Genomic DNA, 18,445 nt, shown 5'->3' with positions numbered 1-18,445 from the left:
CAGAAAACAAATCATAGAACTAAATCCGAACATGTCAATAATTACAATTATATACAAAAGTAAATGCTTATCTAAACACACCAATTAAAAGACAGAGATTGTCAGAATATTTTTTTAATAAAAATACCCAACTATACACTGTCTACAAGAAACTTACTCTAAGTATAATGATAGAGAAAGGTTAAAAGTAAAAGGATAGAAAGAGTAATACCATACTGGCACTAACCAAAAGAAAGCTGGAGTAGCTATACTAATATCAAACAAACTAGACTTGAGAAAATGATAAAAGAACCAATTCACCAAGAGCATATAACATCCTAAATGTGTATGCACCTAACAACAAAGCTTCAAAATACATAAAATTAAAACTGATGAAATTGAAAGGAGAAATAAATCCACAATTACAGACTCAGAATTCCTCTCATGTTGACAGAATGAACAGCAAGAAAGCCAGCAAAGATAGAGAATATAACATCACTAACAATCAAGTGGATCTGACATTTATAGAAGTTTAAAGAATGCTCCATTCAAAAAGAGAATACACATTTTCTTCAAGTGAACATGGAACATTCATTCAAGATAAACCATATCCTGACCATAAAATGAAGCTTAAGAAATTTAAAAAGATTTGAGTCATACAAACATGTTTTCTGACTATAATAGAATTAAGCTAGAAATAACTAATACAATAGTATCTGGAAATAACCAAATATTTGGTTATATATAATCTATGGGTCAAAAAGGAAGTCTTAAAGAAAATTAGAAAATATTTTAAACTAAGTGAAAAACACATTAAATTTGCGAGATGTAGCTAAAGTAGTGTTTAGAAGGAAACTAAGACACTCAAAGGTTTATATTAGAAAATTCTCAAATTAAAACTTAAAGAATTAAAAAGCAAATATGTACAACATTATTACTATAATTAACACTGCTGTATGCTATTTTGAAAGCTGTTAAAAAAATAAATCTTAAGAGTTCCATCACAAAGAAGTTTTTCTTTTTTGGTACCTGTAGATGATAGGCACTAACTATTGTTATAGTTATTAACTTGTGATAATCATTTCACAATATATGAAAGTCATTATGTCATATACCTTAAACCACACAGTGCCATATTTCAATTTTATATCAATAAAATGGGGGGGGCAAAATAAATCCAAAACAAACAGAAAACACTAAGAGTAGTAATCAATAATACTAAACAGAAAATCCACAGAAGTCAATGAAACCAATAGCTGATTCTCTAAAAAGACAAAACTGATAAACTGACAGAAGAAAACAGGGGAAACAAAAATTACCAATATCAATAATGAAGGAATGGATATCCCTAAATTCTACAGATATTAAATGTATTATAAGAAATACTATAAACTCTATGCACATAAATTCAACACCACCACTGAAATGGACAAATTCTTAAAAGTCAATCTATCAAAACTAAGCAGGAAGGAAAAAACTGAGTAGTCCTCTGTCAATTAAAGAAATGTAATTAATGATTTTTCAATCCCTTTTGGGGGGGGGAATTTTTTAATGTTTTGTATAATCTCTACCATCAATGTGGGGCTCAGACTCACAACCCCGAGATCAAGAGTCACACGCTCCACCAACTGAGCCAGTCAGGCACCCCATTTTAAATCTCTAAATAATATCCAGACCCAAATGGTTTCATGGGTGAATTCTACCGAACTTTTTTTTTTTTTTTAAGATTTTATTTATTTATTTGTCAGAGAGAGTGTAAGCAGGGAAAGAGAAAGGCAGAGGGAGAAGCAGGCTCCCTGCTGAGGAGGAGTCTGATGTGGGACTTTATCCCAGGACCCTGGGATCATGACCTGAGCCGAAGGCAGATGACTGACTGACTGGGCCACCCAGGTGTTCCTTACCAAACATTTAAATAAAAAATAACACCAATTCTACAAAATCTCTTCCCCAAAAATACAAGAGGCAGGAATATTTTCCAACTCATTTTATGAGTCAAGCATTACCCTGATACCAAAAAGTAGTTTACAATATTCAAAAAAAAGTGGATACACTGTCCTAAAACAAGTATACTGACATAGGACAATAAGAGATAGCAAGAGGGATAGCTAGAAAATTCACACCCATCTACAGCAAAGTTCTATAAACTAATGGATTTGTTTGTGATTTGGGGACAACAACCCTTAACTAAGGGAGATATCATTTGCTGAATGATTTAGATCAATTTTGTTCAACCAAATGCTGGTGTGTGGAAGTAGGGGAGTGGGGGCATACGAACCCCCACCCCCATCAGGATGTTACTGGTGGTAACCAATGTTCTCCCGTAACCCTGGAATCATTTATTCTAACCTAAAATTTTCAGAATACAACAAACCATTGTTCCACACATACAGCTGCATCCCTCAGGCTGTCTTTTCTTACTGTACCCTTGGATTAGTTTTAAGCAGTCTGGAAACCTGTTCCAATACTCACTAAATAGAGAATTAAGGACAAGATTAGAAGATTAGTCTGTGTTGGAATTTAGCCATGAGGCTTAGTTCCTTCCTGACGAACCAACCAGAGAACATTATTTTTAAAACAGCTTGCGCATAGTCCCCAAAGTGAAGAAGACAAGCTAATCACATCTTATATGGGAAGATGCCATGACCACTGCTACCTCTGAAAGAATACAACTGGGAAGGCCACTGGGAACCCTGCAAGCTTTACATCACATATTGCCCTCATTTTTTTAAGACAGGACACCCTGTAGGAATTGAATTGACTCATTCAGAATTCCCAGGTCCAACATCATCCATTAACTATTTTTGCTTCCCGTTCAGCTCCATTTCTTTAATTTTACAGAGGTTTTTCTGGGCTATTAAGAAATCTAACTGGTGATGAACATTTTATATAATTTTCTGAGTCTACTTCATTCTACTTCCGAGACAATAAACTTTAATGCTCACTGAAACTGTAACATCCATTAGTGGCTATTTAGATCTGCAATTAAACAAATGTCAGAGACATCACTGAGAAGTCACCCAGGAAGTGTCTCCTAGTTTAGAATTTAACCCATAACTTCTACTGCTACTCAGAACCTTTAAATATGAGAAAGAAAAAGCCTCTAAATGTAACCAAAGATTACAGCATATCATGCCAGATGACAGCATATGCATGACCTCTTATCAGATCTCTTTTCTAACTAGAAGATAAACGAAGCTGTTGAAACCCTGCTCCACAGGTATATGATAAAAGAGAGGCAGTAGTCCCTTCCTTATCTTTTAAAGACTAGCCCAGGCATCCTTGACAGCAGTAGTGGAAGCAAGAAAATGTTTATAAATACAACTCTAATGTCAGACTCTGGACAAAATTAACTTTGGCACCTATTATTAGGATACATTAAAATCTGGATTTTAATTTTTTAGTCCTTTATCTCCAACTTGTAACCTTTTCCTGCCTTGTAGATTCGCAACCTTATCTCCTCCACTAATAACATCAAGTGGACTACTTTGCGCTTTTCCCCACTGTAAAACCTTTAGTAACACTGCTTAGATTTCAAAATATTTAAGTTACTAATTCCCTAAAAACATTTTAAACCAGATAACACGTCGAGTCTTTTAGCTATCTGTTTACTTATGTATCAATAGAGACATCTCTGTTTCTACATTTATCAGTTTGGCAGTACAGTGTGTGGCTGCAGAAGGTGCCATAGTCTGAATACATTTCTCTTTCAGTAGCTGTTTTTCAGCCTCTGGCTCTCTCTGGGTGTCCCTGAAAAAACACTAAACATTGTAAAGCTACTCCATTAGCTCAGTCAGTGTTATCAGCATTGCTTCATACTGAAACGCAGCTCTTAAATGATGGGCAGTCATGAAATACTGAGTCATTGTACAGTGCTCAGGTTCCAAACTGCTGCGTCTTCTAAATGCTAAAATCATTATTTATTCAGTAGCTGTCTACAAACCCACTTACTACCGTCCAGGTGGGGAGCTTGGCAGGGAATTAGAAGTGCAGGAAGAGGCTGGAGTGACAAGAATGTTTTCCACTTATATGTGGTTCCTGCATCAAGAATACATCATTGGGGGTGCCTGGGTGGCTCAGTCGTTAAGCGTCTGTCTTCGGCTCAGGGCGTGATCCTGGCGTTCTGGGATTGAGCCCCACATCAGGCTCCTCCGCTGGGAGCCTGCTTCCTCCTCTCCCACTCCCCCTGCTTGTGTTACCTCTCTCACTACCCGTCTCTCTCTCTCTCTGTCATATAAATAAATAAAATCTTAAAAAAAAAAAAAGAATACATCATTGTTTTTAGTTAGGTCACATGTCGCTGAATTACACTATTAATAACAATAGTAATAATGATAATAGCAACATGATACCATTCACCTTACCTGTACTTATTTGAGGGGTAGGAGGAGATCCATTTCATCTGTCATCTAACTGGAACATATACTCCTGCCCTAATCCCCAAATATTATATCAACCACACTGGTAATTATCAACTATGGAGCATTTATGCCAGGCACTATGCTGATTTATCTTACCTCATACCATGAGACCATGGGACAACTATTCTCATTCCCAAATCATCAATGAAGAAACTGAAACTTTCAGGGGGTCTCAGAGCTCTGACAAATCTAGAATTCAAATTTAGGCATGTCTGACCCAATATACTTAAACGATACCCTACACTGCTTCAATAAGTCAATAATTATGAGCACCTCCTGAGTCAGGGACAGAGTTATGTTTACGGGATACAAATAAGAAAGTTTGCAGTCTGGAAGTGAAGACAGATAAATAGATGATAATAGACCCAAATAAATACAATTTTGATCCAAGTGCTATGAAAAGAGAGCAGAGGGCAATTAACTTCACCTTAGAGAAGAGTTAAGGCAAGGCTCCACAATCCAGGATCTAAACAATATGTAAGACAGTGCCATCTAAGGGAAAAGGAGTACCAGGAGGTAATGTATTACAGACAAAGGAAAATGGCTTGGTTATCTGGGGTGTCTCATTTTCTATCATAACACAGTCTAACATGTATTTCACGGCCTGCTTCCTCCTTCTCCCCAAAACCATCTTGCTAATTTTCACTGGCAAATTTAAGCCCAACTCCAAAGTCTGCCAAAAAACAACAACAACAACAACAACAACACAAAAACCACACATACTCTAAAATTTACAAATATTCCTAGGAAGGATAATATAGACAAATATTAAAACAACCAGTAAAGTAGACTTAAAGTATCTGGCAACAAATTGCTAAAGAAAGCTAAAAACGGCTAAGGAACACCACAAGAGGTGATGTCCAATTTCCAAACTAGTCTCAGTCACAGGACTTGGAAGAGCTGTACTATATCAAGTGGCAAAGCAAGGTCCTAAAGGATTTGTCTGTAAACAAGGATTCATCATAGCTCACCTTTTTAATGCAACAGAACATCCAGGCTGAGTTACAGCTGCATTCCAGACCTATCCCAAAACTGTGTCACTTAACCTCTTTTTTCCTTTTGTAAGCCAGTATCTACTTAACAAGGGGGCTAGAAGAATCATATAATGCTTTGTATGTGAATGCACTTCATAAAACAGTCAACCGTTTCATTAAAAAAAATAAAAAGATTTTCATTGAATACTCCTTGTGTGTTGGAGAGAGTAGAAAAGGATGATTAAGAAATAGCAGGATATCTAGGAATATTCTTTGTGTTAACTATCCTTAAAAACGACAGTATAGGAGCGCCTGGGTGGCTCAGTTGGTTAAGCATCCAACTCCTGATTTCAGCTTGGGTTATGATCTCAGGGTTGTGAGATCCAGCCCCGTGTCAGGCTCCGTACTTGGCATGGAGTCTGCTTGTCCTTCTCCCTCTGCTCCAAAATGAATCTCTTAGCAAATATCAAACACCCTAACTGGGATAAGGGGATTGAGGATCACACTTTCTTTTCAATCACACAGTAAAATAATCAGTAATGTAACCCAGTAAGAGAGGAAAATGATATTCTGAGTCTAGTACTATCCACGTGTTTGCCCAGCACCTAAGAAAAATCACAACTTAAATCCCAAGAGATCAAATATCCTTTATGTTTAAAGCACAACAAATTACACACACCAACTATTCTCTTCAGTAGAAAGACAGTATACAAAACTAAACCAGATGCTTTCCAGGGACAGAAACATTCCTCTCCAAATTAAATAGTGAAGGCTTCCAAGCCTACAAGAGTCTGAACCACTTTGAATATACAGCCTTCATTCAGCTGCTTGAAGGGCCTGTGGATTAAGACCTCTTCTGGGCAGCCTGCAATCTGGGCACAGACTCATGTACACAGGCACCAAAAACAAATCAAGATAGCCCAATTGCAATTCTGGAAGAGTGGAGAACATTCTGTTTATTCCTTGCTTATAAAATGTTTGCAAAGTAAATAATCGGCAGGGTAGGATAACTGACACAAATCACAAGAAAAAGTATTCTACAACATTCTTTTGAAGAGAAACCAGAACTGGATTCTCAACTACTTCCTAAGTTTCTTACTACTAAGATATGAATTGATGAAATTTTAATTCTCAGTTTTAGTCCCACCATATCTAAAAATAGCATGAATGCCCTTCCCAAATATAAATTCCCTTTATATCATTAATCATATAATACATTTTATATTCAATCCATACCTATCTCTTCTAAACGCATTCCCCCTTCTCCACCCCATATCCACTACTTGATCACACAATCATATTCCCCAACATTCACTCAACTCCTTAAAAAAGTCTTTGACAACGGGGCGACTGGGTAGCACAGTCGTTAGGCGTCTGCCTTCAGCTCAGGGCATGATCCCGGCGTTCCGGGATCGAGTCCTACATCGGGCTCCTCCGCTGGGAGCCTGCTTCTTCCTCTCCCACTGCCCCTGCTTGTGTTCCCTCTCGCTGGCTGTCTATCTCTGTCAAAAACAAAAAACAAAAAACAAAACAAAACTTAAAAAAAAAAAAAAAGCCTTTGACAACAAATTCCCCTTTGCCCTACACATCTGATTCTACCACAAAATTGCACCCATTCTACTTCCAAAATAAAGTTATCTTTTCCTTACTCCTTAACTCTCCCCCTCAGTATCTCTCAATCAGATCTTCGTAATAACCCTGTGACCAAGCTCCTTTTCACTGGTCTCTGTATTGCTACTAAATTCATCCTTTGGAAAACAGGTCTTACTTCATTCCCCCCCAAAAAAATCTTCAATGGTTCCCCACGCACACTGATCTATGTTTCCAGTCTTTTATTTTCTCCCTCATCCAAGTTAAACTTAATGCAACAAAATTTCTTCCCCTCAGTTGTGTCCTTGCTACTCCCACTGTTCCTTCTTGAACATCTTTTCTTCCCTCCGTAATAGTGGAGTTGCACAAGGAACCATGTCTGTTTTGTTCCTCATTGTATCTACACCACCTAGAACACTGTTTGAAATACTCGCTGAATAAATGAAAACCACTCAACTCTCAAAGTTCATGGCGCCTGGGTGGCTCAGTCGGTTAAGCATCTGCCTTGGCTCAGGTCATGATCTCGGGGTCCTAGGATCAATCCCATGTTAGGCTCTCTGCTCAGGAGGGAGTCTGCTTCACCCTCTCACTCTCCCTTCGTGCTCTCCCTCTCTCTCTCTCTCTCTCTCTCAAATAAATAAAATCTTTTAAAAAAAAGTTCACTTCAGTGGCCATTCCCAAGGTCCCACTAAACCACCTTTCTAAAATACTCCCAATGTCTTAGTGAAGTGAGGGGTAGCATTTTGTGCCAATCTTAAGGCACTTAGTATTTCTATCCTATACATACATGACTAGTATGAGGCACATAATCTACCACAAATAACCTTGTCTGGTACATTTATGAATCATCTATCACAATAGCTTGTACACAGTTTAAGTATACATAAAATAGATACACTTTGTGGTTATATTCATTCATTCACTCAGTATTTACAGAGCTTATTTATTATAAGCGGGGCATAGTGCTTTGCACTGGGATACAGTACTGAAAAAAGGACAAAGCTCTGCCCTTATGGAACTTACATTCATTAAAAAAAAAAGACAAAGATAATAAACAAGCTAATTTCTTAAGGTAGCAAGTGTGGTGAAAATTACAATGGAGGTGATACTATCAATCCTAATTTGGGAAGATACATGCAATAGGATGAAAGGAGTATGTGAAGGTTAAAACGGGTCAAACTGTCTGGCCCACCTTCACGCACCCTGAAGAAAATCACAAAAACAAAGTTTTAGGCACAAACATTTCAATCACTCAATAATGGAAAATAATGCCTGCAACGAAAAGATACATATGCAGATTAAAGACTATTAACATCCATTTCATTTAACATTTTTTAGAAAAGGATAGACATTGGTTCCCTGGATTGAGGCAGAAGGGGATCAAAAGTTCCACCTTGGGGCACCCAGATGGCTCAGTCGATTCAATGTCTGCCTTCAGCTTGGATCATGATCCCAGGGTCCTGGAATCAAGCCCCGCATCGGGCTCCCTGCTCAGTCTGCTTCTCCCTCTGCTCCTCCCCTGCTCCCTGCTCATGCACTCTCTCAAATGAATAAAATCTAAATAAATAAATAAAATTAAAAAAAATAAAAGTTCTATCTTGAACTGACTGAACTTGGGCTGCCTTTTAGCCATCAAAAGGTATGTCATACAGATTACATGAAATCACTTAGAATGTACAACATAATCCCGCCGTGGTTATCAAGAAAGCATATACTGGACATTATGCTAAGTGAAATAAGTCAAAGAAAAACACTTATATGTGGAATCTTAAGAAAAATAGTACTCACAGAGAAGAGATTGGTGGCTGCCAGAGGCAGGAGGTACAGGATGGTGGTGGAGGAAACAGGTAAAGGGAGCCAAACGTACAAACTTCCAGTTATAAAATAAGTAGGAGGTAATGTACAGCATGGTGACTACAATTAATAATACTACTAATAATAACTAAATAATACTTTATATTATTAATATTTAATAATTATTTAATAATACTGTATAATAATAATACTGTATATTTCAAAGTCGCTAAGAAGTAAATCTTAAAAGTACTCATTGCAAGATTAAAAAAAATTAAAAAAATCATTAACTATGCATGGTGACAGATGTTAACTAGACTTACTGTGATGATCATTTTGCAATATATACAAATATGCAATCATTATGTTATACACCTAAAATTAATATATGTTAATTTTATCTCAATAACAAAAAAAGCATATATTTGCGTATATATAAAAGGACAGGAAGAAAATGGGAAGGATACACAGCTTAATATTAATAGTCATTAAATCTTAATGGTATTAAAAATGATTTTTGCTTGCATATTTATACTTTTTTAAATATAGATGATGTGTATTCTTTTTAAGAAAAAAATGTTTTAAGTTTTTAAATTCAGCCACTGAATGAAGACAATATTAAGATCAAAATAAGTCAAAATCCAAAAGTGAAACAGCTAGATTTTGGAGGCAGAAAAAGTGGGTTTCTTCCATTTCCTAGTTTTTCCTCTGAGAAGAACTATTTTAAAATAATGAAGTCCATATATTTGCATTCAAACTTTCTCCATACAGAACAAGCTGTCAAGAAAAAGTAGGTCTAGGGGCGTCTGGGTGGCTCAGTCGTTAAGCGTCTGCCTTCGGCTCAGGGCATGATCCTGGCGTTCTGGGATCGAGCCCCACATCGGGCTCCTCCGCTGGAAGCCTGCTTCTTCCTCTCCCACTCCCCCTGCTTGTGTTCCCTCTCTCACTGGCTGTCTCTCTCTGTCAAATAAATAAAATCTTGAAAAAAAAAAAAGAAAGAAAGAAAAAGTAGGTCTAGTGATCAATGTTTAAACCACCTTAACCTACCTTCACAGAGGAAACTCTGCCAAAAACTCTTTCTGGTCCAGCCTACATACAATCTCAAGAGCCCACTTCTCATCTAGGAGAAGATGGGCTACTACCAACACAGTAAACTGCCTCTTGGGGCTTAAAAATTTATGGCTGTCAACAGTGATTAAACCTACTCTAATCTTAAGTCCTGTTTTAAAAATTAAAACACATGAAAATGGATACCGATATTATGGTCTTATCTAAATTTAAAATTACAATCTAAGCATACACTTGTATGCTTAAATTCTAGAGGGCAGATAGTACCGCCAAGGGCCACTCTTCTCTGCCTGTAGGGATGAGTCTACCTCTCTACCTTTTCCATAAAGTTGCATTCTTAACTTTCATTCTTAACACTATGCTACACTTTGCATACTGAAATATCAAAATGGAAATGTGGGTTCATAAAGACAGTTTTCTTAATTTTATATTTTGAATGTAACACATCTATTCAAAAATATATTTGAGCACCTAGTATGTGCCAGGCGCTGTTTCAGGGAATTAGACTATATCAGTGAACAAAAGCAACACAAATCCCTGCTCTCAAGGAGAGCACATTACAGTAATCGAGCAGCTAACATTTTTGAAGCACTTCCATATTATTTGCCTTGTTTTGAACACTGTTCAAAATGTTTTACAAGTATTAACTCATAACAACTCTATGAGGTAGAAACTACTATTATTCCCATTTTACATGTAAGGAAACAGACACTGAGGAGTTAAATAACTTGCCAAAAATAAGACAAGTCAAAGAAGAGTCAAGAGCTGAACCTTAATAGTCTGGCTCTCAGTTCCTAACCTCTATGCCATCCTAACTCATGCAGCCACTTAAACATATTCCAAATAAACTCATTCATACCACATTTATATGCCAACAAATTTAGGCTCAAAATATATTCTTACAGTAATACTACTTAGGTAGATCTAAAGTAATTGTTACCAACGAAATTAGTAAAAAAGACATTTTTAGGATCATTTTGCCAATCATTATCCAAGTTTTTTTAAAATAACAAATGATTGTTTTTCTAACCCAGCTTAGAAGGAAAAGCTTCAATTTTCAACCAGAAATGTCACTACTTAGATACCTGAAACCTAAAATTATTTTGTCAGTATTACAATTTTTTAAAAGTACAGTGTTCGTAGAGACAATTTAAAAATGAATCCTAAAGCTTTCATTTTTTAAATGTAAAAAAATTTCCTTTTGGAATATGAAATAAGGATGTTATTCTACTGTGTAAAACTAGACAAACTATGAAATCAGATCCAAATACAAGACCCAATGTCTAATTTAAGAAACACTGTAACCTTTAAAAAAAATAGCACAATAGAATGTAAGCCTTGTGTTTTGACTTTGAAGAAAGAAATTAACTCAAATTATTCCATTAGAGATTCCAATTTTGGTTTGTCACACCATAGAAAAACTAAATGCCTTAAATTATCATTTAATTTTGACCAGCAAACAGGTTAATATTTTTCTTAGTTTTTTTTTCATATATGAGCACAAAAGACATGAATCAACTTTTGTAATTATAAATGATACTCAAGTTATTATTTAAAAAATTCATATGCTATAGCCTCCAAAAATGGTCTACTTGGCAAACTTTCTTTTCTCTCTCTCTCTCTAAGAAAGACAGGTAGGGGGGCAGAAGGGCAGATGGAGAGAGAGAGAATCTTAAGCAGGCTCCACACCCAGTGCAGAGCCAACACGGAGCTGGTTCTCATGACCCTGAGATTATGACCCGAGTAAAAATCAAAAGTCGGACATTTAACCAACTGAGCTATCCAGGCACCCCTACTTGGCAAACTTCCTTAGATTCTGATTTAGAAAAGAAAATTTTTAAATACCACCCCCCCTCCGAAGAAAAGCAGCATCACACTGTAACAGAACAAGATTAGGTAAGGACTGCATGGAAATATGCCAGATTCCTAGAATACAACTCCTAATGCAATCCACCATTAAGTTTAAAACAAATTAGATCCAGATAGCTAAAGGGAATGAGCTGTATTTATATAACTTGCCCACAAAATTCAATAAAAAAGAAAATTGAAAAAGGAATTATGTTCTCTATAGTCTTAGTCTTTAGTAGTTGCTGAAACATAGATAAGTCTTTAAACCTTAAACACAGAAGCAGAGCAATTACCTAATAGAATAGTTTAAAAATACTGCTGGTTTACTTTACTTATCAACAAAACTAAGTATGTTTTGCCCTAAAAATAATAAATATGTTTTGCCCTAAAAATAACAAGGGACAAGTACTTAGCTGATGTCCGACTTTATATATGGAATCTGTTCAGAGGACATTCTCAGTAAGAGTACATACTTTACTTTCTGGAAAGCAGTTTGGCCATTTGACATGAAATATGTTTGTATCTTGTGACCCAGGGATGTAACTCTGGACCTCAATCCTTAGGAAATGCAGAACACACTGATGTACAACAGCAAAACTCTGGAAATTACTCAAATGTCCAATAACGAGGAAATGATCAAATATATTATGGGACAGCCACAAGATATGCCATAAAAGAATAAATTATAAAGGCATTAAAATGGTTTTACATACAGAAAAATGCATACACCATAATTAAAACAAACTAGATAGCATCTCAAAACTTTTTAAAAAGGTGTCTGATATATTCATTTAAAAAAGACAAAAAGGAGAAAAAACCAAATAAATAAATAGGGGCGCCTGGGTGACTCTGGCTCAGGTGGTGATGTCAGGGTCCTGGGATTGAGCCTCCTGTCGGGCTCCCTGCCTCCCCCTTGGCCTCTGCCTCTCCACCCCCCCACACCCTGCTCGTACTCTCTCTCAAAATAAATTTAAAAATCTTTTTAAAAAAATAATAATAAAAGGAAAAAAGGAAATACTCTGAAATGTTGACAGTAGTTAACCTTGGATGGTGAAGACAACAATGTTTTCTTCTACTTTATACTATTCTTTTCAAATTTCTACTAATGAGCCTGTCTTATTTTGATAAACAGAAAAAATTCTAAAAATAATATTTAAGTAACTAGTTTTTATGGGTTCAATGCATTTTGTACCCATGTTCAGTGACCACCCACTTTATCTTTGAGAAGGTTTAAAAAGCACTTTAAGTTGTGAGATATATTCTAAGTCAGGAATTTAAAATGGATTATTGCACTATAACAACTTCTTAATGAGAACATTTGGCTTTTGATATTCTAGGTCTGCAGAGCAAAAATAATGGGAATGGGGATGAGGGTAAAGAACCTGGAAGAGAAGCTCCTTGGCAGGATGCCTCATGTGCTACAATTCCTAATGTGAATTTGAACACCACCTCACTGGAAGGCTCATTTCTATAGTAAAATTACAAATTTACTAACCTGTAGACTTGAGCCACATTATAGTTTCTTTAAAAACTATCTTCCCCATTCTTACTCCAGAGTAATTAAGTAATAAACACTCTGATCAAATCCAGAATTATTTTTTTAAGGAAAATAAACATAGCTCAGTAACCCAACAATGCCTGTTAGCCAGTTATTTATATGTCCAAACATAATATTATAATATTCAACTACTCCTACTTTACAAAGATTATCATTCCTTCCCCTAATTCATGTCCTCAAACATAAGTATATGCGCACACATACACACAAACAGTCCTCAAACGTTAATCAACATGCTTAAGATGCTTGGGTTTAAAATGTCATTCAGATTCGTAACTAGAGTATATTTATGAACAAATACATTTAAAAGATTTTTAAAGGATTAAGATCTCCTAATCCACAGCTCTATGATTCTAATCTCAGCTGGACTTTACAGAGGTAGACCAGAAAAGTAGAAAGGGAACAAGCCCTAGGTTCTAATTTTATCTCTGCTACTAGTTAGCTGCCTTAAGAATTTCACTTACTTTTCTGGATCTTCTAGCTACATCTATAAAATGAGAGTAAAATTAGACCACTAATTAAAGTTTCTACAAACTCTTAAAAAAAAGATTCTGGGGTGCCTGGGTGGCTCAATCGGTTGAGCACCTGACTCTTGGTTTTGGTTCAGGTCATGATCTCAGGGTCCTGGGACCCAGCCCCCGGTGGAGCTCCACACTCAGCAGGGAGTCTGCTTTAAGTGCTCTTCCTTTGCTCCTCCCCCATGCACACGCTAAAGAGCACGTGCTCTCTCCCTCCCTCCCTAAATAAATAAATAAATAAATAAATAAATCTTAAAATAACAACAACAAAAAAAAGATTCTAGGTTCAAATTTCTCCAATCGTTCCAAATATCTCCTTTTCCTAATTCTTAGCAGTAATAAACTTCTTGGATTAACCAATTTAGTATCACTACTTCATAAAAATGTAGACAAACTTTTATACTACTCATTTCTAACACACACTGTATCTCTAAGCCCATTAACAATTTGGTAAATCCTATTAAACATTTCTTAGTAATTCCTGTAACCCATCCATGTAAGAGTCTCCGTTAAAAATAAAGATTACTCAACATACATTACACATATAGGACACATGATTTATTATGCAATAACTGCTGAATACTTAGCAATGGGCAATATTTCATTCCCTAACGCTAATGAGAAAAGACTAGAGAGGTTTTTTTTTAACGTCCAAAACAGAGAGAACACTGTGTATGTTGAGGGTCTCTATGTAAAAATATTAGATAAAATGAAGTATCATTCCATTTTCAAAACCACAAGAATATGAATTTTTAGGAATGAATCTTTCTGCAAATAAAACGCCTAATTTCAGAATGAGCCAAACCCTACATATAAATAATTCAGCTTCACAAACCTTTTGAGTTAAGTTAAATGACATTTCTGAAATTTTTCTTAACTTTTAAGGCAGAAGATAAAGAAAGCCACATTTTATGCAAAAAGTTGATTTTTACCAAAAGAAAATTGGCTTCCCCTGAAGATTTTCATACCTCGCAAGTTACTTTCTAAAGTGACACAAAGTACTCAACCCATCTGTATTTGAGTCTACAAATAAAACATTTTATACAAAATACAAACAACAGTTCAGTTAATTTTTTTTAATGTAAGGCTAAATTTACTATTCTGGAAACACTGTTTTTATCTAAAAGTCTGTAAAAATCATCTTTAATTAACTAACCTTTTCCTCACCCTCAATATATTCTTAATAACCACAGACTAAGTTAGAGTCTGAGATTTTTTTTAAAAGGCGTGAAATTGGGGCACCTGGGTGGCACAGCAGTTAAGTGTCTGCCTTCGGCTCAGGGCGTGATCCCGGCGTTATGGGATCGAGCCCCACATCAGGCTCCTCCGCTGTGAGCCTGTTTCTTTCTCTCCCACTCCCCCCGCTTGTGTTCCCTCTCTCTCTGGCTGTCTCTATCTCTGTCAAATAAATAAATAAAATCTTAAAAAAAAAAAAAAAAAGGTGTGAAATTTACCAAGGTCTCTTCTTTCTCAGCATCTTAAAGGCTGTAACCAACTACAGTCCAGAGTTTTCTAAGCCAAACCTACCCACATCATTATAATACAAAAAGAATTGTCTAATGTAAAAAAAAATAGTGGAACCACTAGTTCACTTTGAGTTCAACAGGGTTCCAGAAGCTCTCCTGTTAAAATAATCTAATACAATTTTTTTAATGGGGGGTGGGGGGGTGCATGATGTGATTATTTGCTACAATCCATAAATCCACTACTGGAGCCCACGTTTGGATAAATCAGATTCAAGGAAGGAAATGACCCCAGCTAATTCCCTTCTGAATATTTTTCAAAACACTGTTTCTGCATTAAAGAAGTGTATCCACTAGAAATAACAACAGCTACCACTTACCTACCCCCTTCTACATACGGGCAGCATGGTGCTAGTCACTTAACATCTGTCATTTCATTTACTCCCCAGAACAACTCTTTAAGAAACCTATTATTATCTCTATTTAATGCTATTTAATAGATGAGAAAGCAAGGACTTAAAGAGGATACAAGGCTGCTAAGTGGCAGAGCCAGATTGCAAACCCAGAGTTCCTTGACTTCAAAGTTCTTGCTCATTATATTAAGCTACACCATCTATGAAAAACATAATAAGCATGATTTTCATGCTTATGCCTTCAGAAGTTCTTCAAAGATTTACTAGACTTTTTCAGGTTTCCCAAGCATAACTACTCTGCAACAAATACAACAATTGTAGTAATACACCTACCTCTCCACGATATATTAATTCAGTCTTGTCAAAAGGATAGGGTTTACAAGGAGACTCCAATTCTTATCTCAAAGGAAAACCCAAAAATTTACAGTTAACTAAGGTCTTATCTTTTCCATTTCATATAAAAGCTCGAGTATGGGGTGCCTGGGTGGCTCAGTCGGTTAAGCGCCTGCCTTTGTCTCGGGATGGAGTCCCACAGTGGGCTCCCGGCTCAGCAGGGAGTCTGCTTCTCCCTCTCCCCCTTCTCCCTGCTTGTGCTCGCTCTCTCTCATGCTCTCTCTCTCTCTCTCTCAAATAAACAAAGTATTTAAAATAAATACATAAAAGCTCTAGTATGGATATTTAGTCCAAAATTTTTAAATTAATTTTAGTGCTATCATATACACTTTCCACTCTACTTGTTGCAAAGATAATCTTGTCATCTCAAGTCAAAAACAAACAAACAAACAAAAACGTATCACAAAAGGAGCCAAACAAGAAGGTAAATTTTCTTTTATACTTATACACAATGTTCCTCAAAGAAAGTCTGGATCTCTGCTAATCTTTTTCTTCAACTCTTACTCACTCTGTTGCTCCATTACTGCAGGACTAAGAGTCACACCTTGCATATTTTCTCCCACAAGGGAGCTGTGTTTGAATCATTCCTGTAACCAAACCAGTTGGGCAGCTAGTACATGAAATAAGGATTTCAACCATCATCAAAAAGATGGAAGAACTGCTCCCATCTCTCTTTAGAATAGTTCTAAAGCTTATCCCTGACAAGTACAAGCACCTATCAGCTAAAAGTGAGTCACATCAACTCCTAGCCTCTAAATTAAAATTGAAGAGAATCTTTCTGTCTTATTCCTTCCCCAACTAACCACCCAAGCAAAATTTAATAATCATCCTTCCACTCAATCACTGCTGAATAAACACCACATTGTATACAGGTTCCCAGGGCAACTTCCCTCCTAGACACCCATTTCCTGGGCCTGGAATAAACTATGTTCCTGCCCAGTCTCTTCCCCTCCCTTTCAAGCAAGAAACACCCTCATAAAAGATCAACCCCTCCTTTTTCAAGGAAGTTGAGTGACTACAGATCCATCTTTTCCGACTACTGGCTCTTGGAAAAGCAGAAACCCCTAACTGCCTGGCTAAATAAATGCTGCGGACTACAGTGGACCGGACGGGCTGGAAGGGTTTCTCCCCAGTTTCTACCAGCGAGCCCAGCAGCCACGAACTTGATCTCCGCCCCTAGGGGAACGACTGAAAACCAATAACTAAATTACAGGGAACATACTGCCCACGGAATTCGGGCAGGAGCCCACACGGGTCTCCTGCTTTCCTCACGACGGGGCTCTCCGTCCCGAGTGGCTACTTGAGGGACGCCCTGGAGTCTCACGCTTTCTCACGGGACTGACAGCTCGCCAAATCCCACCCTTCGGGGAAGTGACAGGCTGGAGTTAAGCCTGCAGGTGCCCCCACAGAGCAAACCCGAAGGGAACCCAACCCTTAAAAACTCGAAAAGGTCGATTTTACCCTTCCCAAGTCCCGGCCGCACTGAGGACCTAGCCTTCTGTAGAAGGTGACTAAATGGAATTAAACCTTCGGCTGCCCATCTCAACGCTACCCCTCAGGCACCAACACGCGGGAACTCCAAACCCCGGTCCCCGCGGAGGTGACAGGAATGGCTTGCCTCCTCTCCTCGTCCCAGTCGCCCCATCGCGCGGAGGGCAGCCCCAACCCGGGCCTTCGGGCAAGCGCCGGGCCGGACTCGCGGGCTGCGGCGGCCCGGGCGGGTGAGCGGGCGGCACTCACCGCGATGACATTGACGAAGGTGGTCTTGCCCGAGTACTGCAGTCCCACCAGCGTCAGCTCCATCTCCTCCTTCCAGAAGAGCGAGCGAAACCAGTCCAGCAGGCGGGAGATGAGCGCCAGCATGATGGCGGCCGGGAGGGTGAACGGACGGGCGGGCGGGAGGACAGCAGCAGCTAAGGCTCCCACACGAGCGGGCCTCAGCCCGGACCCCTCAACGGCTCCTCGGGGCCGCGGCGCACCACTGGCGGACACGGGCGGGCGGCGGCGGCCGAAGCCAGGAAGCCGAGCGGGTCATATGACTCGCCCTACCCCACACGCTCGTCCCCGCGCCACCGTCGGCGCCCACGGCAAGAGCGACGTGGCCCGTCCGGCCAGGCGCGTCTACCGCCTGCAGCGCCACCTGCTGGAGCCTCCCTGCAGCACCGCGTACCTGGGAGCTGCCCTTGGGCTCCCTACCACCCCTCCTTCACTCATTAACGTTGGTTAACTCATCATTCTTTCTACAATTGTTTATTGGCAATCGGCTCTATGCAGAAAGCCTTCAAGACTCTAGGAGATTCAGCATGGAATAAAAATCCTTTCCTACATTTTTGGTAATAGCAAAAGATGGGAAGCCACAAGTGTTTATCAAGAGGGAACTGATTTAAAAAACTATAGTATGGCCCCAAAAGGGAATATTATGCAGCTAT

The 18,445-nt window shown here is 38.2% G+C and overlaps 1 protein-coding gene across 1 annotated transcript in view; it reads right to left on the bottom strand.

The window, feature by feature from the left end:
• Positions 1–18,102, bottom strand: part of ARL8B (ADP ribosylation factor like GTPase 8B) — a 49,316-nt gene extending 31,214 nt beyond the window's left edge. Inside the window, exon 1 of the mRNA XM_026501269.4 lies at positions 17,757–18,102. Within this exon, the coding sequence (XP_026357054.1) occupies positions 17,757–17,879 (123 nt within the window). The 5' untranslated portion in view covers positions 17,880–18,102. The remainder of the gene's footprint in view (positions 1–17,756) is intronic.
• Positions 18,103–18,445: the final 343 nt, after the last annotated feature.

The sequence above is a fragment of the Ursus arctos genome, unplaced genomic scaffold, assembly GCF_023065955.2.
Source record: "Ursus arctos isolate Adak ecotype North America unplaced genomic scaffold, UrsArc2.0 scaffold_14, whole genome shotgun sequence".
In the NCBI taxonomy this organism is placed as follows: domain Eukaryota; kingdom Metazoa; phylum Chordata; class Mammalia; order Carnivora; family Ursidae; genus Ursus; species Ursus arctos.
This window is presented reverse-complemented; position numbering and strand designations above follow the sequence as displayed.